Raw genomic sequence first — 10,148 nt, forward strand, 5'->3', positions numbered from 1 at the left:
GCTTTTTCCTCCGGAAAATCAAGTTTTGTCTGTCCGCGCCTGTTTATATCGTGCCTCGTTCGCCCTCGTGCGGTGTTGCAGCAATCTCGCCCATGCAGCATTCTTCTGCTGCGCGTATTCTTGGGCTAGTCTACCGTCTTGTAGCCGCCCAATGTTATGCCGCGGCGTCCGACTTCGACGCGTGTTGTACACCGTCGAGAGTTTTGAGCGTAGGCATACTGCAACGAGGTAGTGGTCGGATTCAATATTCACACTGCGGTAAGTGCGGACGTTCGTGATATCGGAGAAGAATTTACCGTCGATTAGAACGTGGTCGATTTGGTTTTCCGTTTCTTGGTTAGCTGATCTCCATGTGGCCTTGTGGATATTTTTGCGGGGAAAGAAGGTGCTTCGGACTACCATTCCGCGGGAGGCTGCGAAATGTATGCATCGTTGGCCGTTGTCATTCGATACGGTGTGCACACTATCCGGTCCGATGCATTACATTTCCTTCCTTCCTACCTGTGCGTTCATGTCACCGATGACGATTTTGACGTCCCGCAGTGGGCATCCATCGTATGTCTGCTCCAGCTGTGCGTAGAACGCTCCTTTCTCGTCGTCGGGTCTCCCTTCGTGTGGACAGTGCACAGTGCACTATAGTTGAAGAAACGGCCTTTGATCCTCAGCTTGCACATTCTTGCGTTGTTTAGCTGCCACCCAATCACGCGTTGGCGCATCTTACCCAGCACTATGAAGTCGGTTCCCAGCTCGTTGGTGGTGCCACAGCTTTGGTAGAAGGTAGCCGCTCGATGCCCGCTTTTCCACACTTTCTGTCCTGTCCAGCAAATCTCCTGCAGCGCCACGACGTCGATGTTGCGGGGATGTAATTCATCGTAGATCATCCTGTCGCAACCTGCGAAACCTAGCGACTTGCAATTCCATATTCCAAGCTTCCAATCGTGATCCTGTATTCGTCCCCTAGGTCTTTGCCGATTATATCGAGTCGCATTATCTCTTATATTGTTCGTAATGATTGGTTTTCCAGGCGGCTTATTGGGCCTGCGCAAACCTCCTGTCTCGTCGGAGGGCCGTTGTGTCAGGGCTGTTTAGCGTCCCACCTAACACCAGGACTTGGGCTTGTGCGCTTTGAGCGGCACACGGTCGCTTTGGTGGGGCCTACTTGCGGATACATGCAGCTTTTTATAGAGGTTTAACAGGGCCCACTGTCAAACCCCACCACATCCTAGGCAAGCCCCACAGCTCGCAGATGGCCTGGGGAGGGATCGTCAAACCCTTGGACATAGTCCCTGCTGCCCGCAAAACGGGACCATCATTATTCCCAAGTAACATTTTAAGTTTTATAACGCCCTTGAAGACCAATAATTTACTCTCCAAAAGCGTTATAGGACCAGCATAAAACCAACTTCAATAACTCACTTTGTATGTTTTACTTCTAAAAAAAATCACTCCAACTTTGCACATTCACTATTGTTCTAATATGTATGATCCGTTAGGCCAAATAACATTTACGGTCATATAACGTCTTCATTCTAACAGCATTTTCAGCCGTATTACCTATTCGGCCAATGCCTCTTTCTGCCAAATTACCATTTCGACTAAACGGCATTTTCAGCTAAAGGACCTATTTGATCAAGTGATCAAACGACTTGTTGCAAAATGGCCTGTTCGGCCGAACGGCGATTCCGGCAAAACGAACATTTCTGCCAAACGTCATTTTCGGCCAAATAAACAGTTTGGCAGTACGCCCCTTTCGGTCAATTCAGCTAGATAATATTCAGCTTACTGTGTTATTTGGCCAAATGGCTTGCGGTCGAATGACTTTTGACCAAACGACGCTTCCACTCGGACCAGGAAAAACGGAAACAGACAAGAATTCGTAGCTATCTGGAAGAAAAAGAAGGATGCACCAAGAATTCATAAAGAAGACCCTAAAATCAATGTCAACCTACATGAATATGAAATTAAAATAGAAAATGCAATTGTTTGAGCATCGGTCAAAATTTGAATCACTCTAATGTGTATGTTTGTAAGTTGAAATTTGTTCAAACCTATTAGTGTAACACTTCAGGTCAAGGATTAGATTGTAGCGTTATGGATCCAAAATAAAACTAAACAAATAAAAAACAATTAAACAATTACACAACCTCTAACTAAATGATTTATAAACACTTTTGAAAGGCGAGATTCTGGTTTCTGCAATTTAATTACACAAAATACCTTACAATGATACACGTTCATCATTCTCATGTAAAAAATACTGATAAGTTCTTCAAAATAGTTCCCCTAATAATTATTTTATTCTTAAATGTTGAACAAAGCTGACAGCATGTTTTCGTGACAGTTTCTTCCAAGTGAACTAATTGAATATAGCTTCTTTAAATTCAACAAATCGTGTTGCTGAAACTTACCTATATGTGGACGTGCTGGGAGATGCGAGTGGCCGGATATTCTAAATAGGAAAAACAGTGATTCACATTCACCCCTGATAAGAGTAATATATAGTAGCAGGTGTCTCAAATGTCTAAGTTCGTTCCTTTATCTCGTAGATAGAACATAACATGTGTCCAACAGACCAACATCAAGATACTAAAACTACATCATCGAACAGCCGACGAATATATCTACAGAAGAATATCGTGCTCCTGTTACTTTGTATCGAGCACTAACACCGTCTAATTTCATAGATAAGCTAGACAGACATACGACTTAGTTATGCGTACGCACATCTTTTTTCGAGCATTTGGAGGAGAATCGTTACAACTACAAATCAATGAATATTCAATTTGCCTGCCTGTATCCCCACCAGTATTTCCTGCACATAACTACCAAGAAATATAAAAACCAAGTACCAGTTAGTTTTCAAACTTTTTAAAGTGAACATGCTGATGTGTGGCAACTGTTGAAAAAGCCAAACTATCCAGTATTTAGAATAATAGTAATGTCTTCTTCGTAGCACCAAATTCATTCTTAAACTTGGTCTGCATTGTTTAATTCGTTTCCGTAATTATAATTGGTAGGTTACCTACGAAAGTATAACATCGTGTGACAGCATCTATCAATTTTTCATTCAGCATCCTTCAACCTTTTTCAGGCAAATGAAAATGATTCAATTGGCATAAGATGCATCAGTTTATCAGATCAGTTCCGCTTTGTAATTCTAACGCATAATTTAGGCTTTTCCAATTATTATCATTTCGAGACATTCGATAATAGTAGCCGCTATTATAAAAGCCTTATCAGATACCATAAATGCATGACTACCGCAATTGCACACCTGTTTGATTGCCAAATCTAGTGTCCAGATGGCCTCTTTCGGAAATATCGAACACCTGTCGTTCTCGTCATATTTGGCGATTGATAAGACGCGCTTATCATACTCGCAAATATTTGAACATGGTATAAATACTAAGCACCCATTTAGGGGAAGGCCATCAGTTGATCCCATTCGAATATTTGGTGAAGTCCCTGGGTTACCGTCCCCGAATTACCAGCAAAATGTTCAAGTTCCTGCTTCTGGCCACCCTGATCCCAGCTGTCCTGCTGCAGAATGCCGATAACGTAGATACTCAAGTTTGGCCAACGGTTTCCATCCGTCCATGTGCTGGAGTACGCCCAGTACCCCAATCGGTACGCATTGAAGATTGCTATGAGACTCCGTGTCTGTTGCGCCGAGGAACCGATGCCAGAATGGCTCTGGACTTCATTGGGGGTAAGAGTTGATAAACCGTTATAAATATCAAGATTGAATTTACTAAAAGCTCCACTACTAATTGCAGTTCAAGACGCCTCCGTCCTGACCACTATTGTGACTGCTACTGCTCTGGGAATCACCGCTCCTTATGAGCTGCCAGCTGATCGTTCCGCTGTTTGTAACTGGCTGGTGCAATCCCGTTGCCCAATCTCGGCGGGAGAGGAACTGATCTACCACCTGAGTATGCCCGTCACCGCCATCTACCCGCTGGTCAGTGTGACCATCGAAATCGATTTGGTAGACTCGACCGGACAGTCCCACGCGTGCTTCGTTGTTGATACTCGCGTGGTTGCTAACTAAAATATTTTTTGGTCATCTGGAATAAGTCTCGTCGTATAGTGGCGAGCCATTCCACAAGTTTCAGAAGAAGACTTTCAGCGGAAATGCAAGAGTGAAAATCAGCTGTTCCAATCGGTAAGATATTTTTGGATGTTCTTAAATAACATCAGCAACTGAGTGATTCATGTTAACGACTGATATAAGAGATGCTCGGAAAACGTGATGACTCATTTTAAGTTCTAACTCGTTAATTCTTTATACTTACTTGTGATAAGAATTTAGTTATCAAATCTGTATGATTTGATTTTTAAAATTGTTAATTTTTGTCTGCCCCTAGTGAATTATAAAACAAATTTTTAAGAGTTTTTTGAACCTGGAGGTCTTGTGCCAAAACTTTAAAAACAACTGATTTGATGTTGCTGCATTACTGTACCTTTGACTACTTGCCACTTAGCCTCTCTTTAGAAATATGAAACAATGTATATAATATTTTGAGTTTCTCAGAGTTCCTAATGAAATGTCGAAGCGGAAAATATATATTTGTATAATAAAAGAATGTTATTGTAATTTTGAAAAAGTTTGGTCTGTTTTGAAGAATGCCAATGGTGAATTGAAAATAAAAACTCAAAATCAATTTACCTGGTAGTGATTCTGCGTTTTTTACATTCAGCCAAGACATCGACCTTTTTGGTTTGAATCATCATTTTTATAACAAGGTTGTACAAGAAGGCTATAATTTCACTCCAGAAGCGAGTTTTTTATAGGAGGAGCTCGACCTACTGTGTTAAAAACCAATCGACTTAGCTCGACGAACTGAGAAAATGTCTAACTGTCCGTGTGCATGGTGTCTTGGCTGAATGCGAGAACGTATCACTATTAAGTGAATTAAATTGATTTATTATTGAAATAATTTTTAATCGTTTAATTTTATCTACATTTTTTATTAAAGCGTGATTTACTTCATTTCATTTTTGATTTCCAGGAGTAATAGAAGGATTGAATTGATTTGAAGGATTAATAAAAAAACGCTTCTTTATTATTGATATTATTGACTTAAATTATTTTATCAATAATAATTGGAGCTTTAGGAGGTTTAAATCAAATCTCATTACGTAAATTTTGCAGCTTTTTCATCTATTAATCATTTAGGATGAATACTTTTAGCTATATTAAATAATGAATTAATATGATTTTCTAATTTTTCATTACATTTAATTTTATTTTTTGTTTACATTTATTTTATATTATTTTATTATATAATAATTTCTGGCTCGTGAACTGCAGAAGGTTGGAGTGAACGTGGCCGCTATTCAAGAAGTCCGATGGCCTAGATCCGGAGAACGTGAATTCCGAGTCGTGGACCCCACGACCAACGCTGCATTCAAGTATAACATCTATCACAGCGGCGGCGGAAAAGCAGAACATAAAGTTGGTTTCGTAGTGATGGGCCAGCATATGAAGCGAGTGATGCGGTGGAAACCCATTAGCGAACGAATCTGTGTGTTGAGGATACGGGGCAATTTCTTCAATTACAGCCTAATCAACGTTTACGCACCGACAAACGATAAATCCGACGACGTGAAGGACACGTTTTATGAATGTCTTGATAAAGTCTATGGAGAGTGCCCAAAGCATCACGTGAAAATTGTTATCGGAGACGCTAACGCTCAGGTCGGTAGAGAGAACTTTTTCCATCCCATAATTGGTAGGAGAGCCTCCACTCCGCTACCAATGACAACGGCCTACGGCTAGTAAATTTCGCTGCTACCATGGGATGGCCATCAGTAGCACCTACTTTGCACGACAGAATATCCGAAAGCACACCTGGAGACACCCAAATGGTGAAACTTGCAACCAGATAGACCATGTTCTGGTGGATGGGCGCCATTTCTCGGATGTTATCGATGTGCGGACATTCAGAGGTCCGAATATTGACTCCGATCACTACCTCGTTGTCAGTAAAATTCGATCACGGTTGTCAACTGTATCGTACGAAAGATCACTGCGCACGATGCGTTACAATATCCAGCTATTGCCGGCGGAAGGAGTATCGGCTGAGTACCGCCAGAAGCTCGACGAACGGATAAATGCAATCAACGTTAGCGACAACATCTATGGGAGTCGATCCATGGAGCGGTGAGCACAACAGCACGAGAAGTGGTAGGCACTGCACAGAGGCGACCCAGGACGGGTTGGTGCGATGTGGAGTGTCAGAGAGTGACAGACAGGAAGAAGAAAGAATATGAAGAACTAGTGATTAGCGAGGCGCAGAAAAAAATGGAGCAGAACGATATGCGGAGGTTCTATGAGTCTGTCAATGGCGTGCGGAGAAAGACAGCGCTATCTCCCGTCATGTGCAACGACCAACAAGGGAATTTGCTGACAGAAAAAACCAAAGTGGCTGCCAGGTGGAAGCAACACTTCGAGACTTTGTTGAATAGTGGAAGTGACGGTGCATCGGTGAGCAGAATAAATATTAGCGACGATGGACAAGCTGTGGAGTCGCCTACACTAGATGAGGTTAAAAAAAGCTGTTAAAGAGCTGACAAAACAATAAGGCTGCGGGGAAGGACCAGCTCCCAGCTGAACTTCTCAGACACGGCAGTGAGCAGCTTTACGAAGTTCTGCACCATATTATGTCGAAAATATGGGAAGACGAGGAAATGCCTGCTAGCTGGTTGGACGGCCTCATTCGCCCTCTCTTTAAGAAAGGTCACAGCTTGGAGTGCGCCAATTACCGAGGAATTATTATTATTTATTCAGACTAAGGTCGAAGTGGCCTGTGCGGTATATAAGAGTCTTCTCCATTCGGCTCGGTCCATGGCTACACGTCGCCAACCACGCAGTCTACGGAGGGTCCGCAAGTCATCTTCCACCTGATCGATCCACCTTGCCCGCTGCGCACCTCGCCTTCTTGTGCCCGTTGGATCGTTGTCGAGAACCATTTTCACCGGGTTACTGTCCGACATTCTGGCTACGTGCCCGGCCCACCGCAGTCGTCTGATTTTCGCGTTGTGAACGATGGATGGTTCTCCCAACAGCTGATGCAACTCGTGGTTCATTCGCCTCCTCCACGTACCGTCCGCCATCTGTACCCCACCATAGATGGTACGCAGCACTTTCCTTTCGAAAACTCAAAGTGCTGGTGGGCAAAGAAGCGGTACCATTATCAAAAAATCGCATATGCTTCTGGGATATGCGGACGATATCGATATTATCGGAATTGATCGCCGTGCCGTGGAAGATGCTTTTGTGCCTTTTAAGAGCGAGGAGCGAGGATTGGACTCACGATCAATTCCAGCAAAACGAAGTATGTGGTCGCTGGCAATCAACAAGGGTTCATTAGTGGTGGTGGTCGCGAAATGGTGCTGGATGGTAAAAAATTTGAAGTGGTGGAAGAATTTGTGTATCTTGGAACATTAGTGACGTGCTGCGGACAATACTCGGCGGTAAACAGGAGAACGGTATCTGGCGGCGCCGCATGAATCACGAATTGTACCAGGTGTATAAAGGTCTGGATATTATTAAGCTTATTCAACACGACAGACTACGGTGGGCTGGTCACGTTTTTCGTATGCCGGAAGAACGTCAAGCGAAGGTAATATTTAGTAGAAAACCCGGAAGAGGCCGCAGGCTTCGTGGAAGGCCGCGTACACGATGGCTTTTTGCAGTTGAAGAGGACCTGAGGGCGCTCAATGTTCAGGGCGACTGGAAGCGATAGGCCCAGGTTCGAGTCCAGTGGAGAAGGATACTCCATTCGGCGTAGGTTCATCGAAGAGCTGTAGCCCATCAAGTATCAAGCAAGTATTTCAAAATATTCTATTTTAATCATATATTAAATCTATCTTCAATAAATTATTCTTTTTTTTGCCTTTCTGGTACACTCAACCCTCTTTTTACGGCAGTTTTTTATACGTCACTTCGTTTTACGGCCTCTTTTTTACGGCACGTGACGTAAAAAGAATTTGAAATATTATTGACATCCAAAAGTAAGCCTATAAGAAGGCACTCTTAGAAACCCAAAGAACAAAGTAGATGCTTTGTATATTTACCATTTGCCTTCAACTATTGTTCCATTCCAGGTCATCCAAGAAATTCCTGGAGTCTACACGCGTAACCAAGGACCTAAGGTCTACAAGCGTAACGAAAGAGCTGTTATGCCCAACTTGATATATTAAACCAAATACCGTTCCAGGTCTTCCGAGAATTCCCTGGAGTATCAAATCCAGGCATATGATTTGTTCTAAGATCTCCAAATTGCCTTTGAGTTTGAACCAAATGTTCTGCTGAATCAACCAAGGCTTCCATGATGTCCCCAGCCGCGGTATCAACACAATTATGTCCTCCGAGTATTTTTTTTTTCTTACCTGCGTCTCAAATCCAGACATTTGAGATGTAGTAAGATCTCCAAATCGTCCTGGAGTTTGAATCAAATGGTCTGCCGAATCAAGTCTTTCACTTGCATCTCAAATCCAGACATATGAGATGTAGTAAGATCTCCAAATCGTCCTGCAGTTTGAATCAAAGAGTCAGCCGAATCAACCAAGACTTCCATGATGTCCCCAGCCGCGGTATTAACCCAATTATGTTCTCCGAGTATTTGTCGTTCACTCTCGTTTCAAATGTAGGCATATGAGTTGTTCTAAGATCTCCAAATTATCCTAGAGTTTGTATCAAATGGTCTGCCGAATCAACCAAGGCTTTCATGATGTCCCCAGCCGCGGTATCAACCCAATTATGCCCTCCAGTATTTTTCTTTCACTTGCATCTCAAATCCAGACATATGAGATGTTGTAAGATCTCCAAATCGTCCTGGAGTTTGAGTCAAATGGTCTGCCGAATCAACCAAAGCTTCCATGATGTCCCCAGCCGCGGTATCAACCCAATTATGCCCTCCGAGTATTTTCTTTCACTTGCATCTCAAATATAGACATATGAGATTTAGTAAGATCTCCAAATCGTCCTGGAGTTTGAATCAAATGGTCAGCCGAATCAAACAAGACTTCCATGATATCCTCAGCCGCGGTATCAACCCAATTATACCTTCCGAGTTTTTTGTTCCACTTGCGTCTCAAATCCAGACAAGCGGTTGGCCAGAAATTACAACAAAGATTTGACTACTGTCTTTTTCATGCTACATATTTTATGTTACAGGAAAGCGTCACTTATCATAATATGTAATGAAACGCTTTAAAATGCTAAAACGCTCAATTAATGACTAATTAAAATACTCTTTACAGCGCCTGAACACAAAGATTCTTGTTTTTATTATACAAACTGATAGTGAATTCCATAAGCAGTTCTATAAATCCATACATTTACTGATATACAAGAAAATATCAGATCAGTTGTTCCCTTAAATAGAAATGCTAGTTTTCTTTTTTAAGATTCTTTAAACAACTTTCACTTTTAAACCAATATATCAAATTGTTTCGTGAAAAATAAAGTAGAACATGAAATAACAAATATACGGTAGGGAAATAGTTCTGAACATACTGGCGTCTTACTACTTTTCCATGCTGCATAAAAATGGAGTGTACGTTTTCATACCGTGATTTATACGTTGAAAATATTGCAGGCCAGTCTTTATTTTCAGAGATTATATTTAAACATATTGAACTATCAATGTAATAGTAGGAACCTCGGGTGCACAGATTGATCCCACGATCACCTAAATGTTTTGTTCTACGGTGTGCGAATTAGTAAATTAATTAACAAATACAGAACGATCACGCGATCTTCGAAATATATTGTTCTGTTTTGTGTGGGTGAATAAATTAATTAGCAAATGAAACATTAGTGCGCGTCCGATCCGGTTTCCTCTAATAAGCAGAACGATCGCGCGATCATTGATATATTTGGCTCTGCCTTGTGTGGGTAATTAAATTAATTACCAAATAACAAATTAGTGCGTGTTCTATCGTGTTTCTATTAGTACGCAGAGTGATCGCGCGATCATCGAAATATTTTGTTCTGCTAAGTGCGGTCGATAAGTCGATTAACTAGTGCGCGCCCGATTGTGTTTTTATCTAAACTTCATCAAACTACACGTTACACACGGCAAACCGTTTACCAAAACGAACCCTGCTACTCTTCCTACCCCTTCTATCCAACATCC

At 42.0% G+C, this 10,148-nt stretch overlaps 1 protein-coding gene across 1 annotated transcript; it reads left to right on the forward strand.

Annotated features, from left to right (window-relative positions):
- The first annotated feature begins 2,996 nt into the window (after positions 1 to 2,996).
- LOC134219349 (NPC intracellular cholesterol transporter 2 homolog a-like) lies at positions 2,997 to 4,526 on the forward strand. Its single transcript, XM_062698068.1, has 2 exons — positions 2,997 to 3,709; positions 3,777 to 4,526. Exons 1-2 carry the CDS (start codon positions 3,496 to 3,498, stop codon positions 4,049 to 4,051), a joined length of 489 nt encoding a protein of 162 aa, XP_062554052.1. The 5' UTR covers positions 2,997 to 3,495; the 3' UTR covers positions 4,052 to 4,526.
- The last annotated feature ends 5,622 nt before the right edge of the window (positions 4,527 to 10,148 follow it).

Source organism: Armigeres subalbatus, chromosome 3 (genome assembly GCF_024139115.2).
Source record: "Armigeres subalbatus isolate Guangzhou_Male chromosome 3, GZ_Asu_2, whole genome shotgun sequence".
Taxonomy (NCBI): Eukaryota; Metazoa; Arthropoda; class Insecta; order Diptera; family Culicidae; genus Armigeres; species Armigeres subalbatus.

What these genes read in the sequence shown, in the direction of transcription:
- LOC134219349 (XM_062698068.1), top strand. Translation starts at nt 3,496, where the DNA reads ATGTTCAAGTTCCTGCTTCTGGCCACCCTGATCCCAGCTGTCCTGCTG. An exon ending in GGCTCTGGACTTCATTGGGG is followed by an intron (nt 3,710 to 3,776) that starts GTAAGAGTTGAT and finishes TACTAATTGCAG; the next exon opens with TTCAAGACGCCTCCGTCCTG.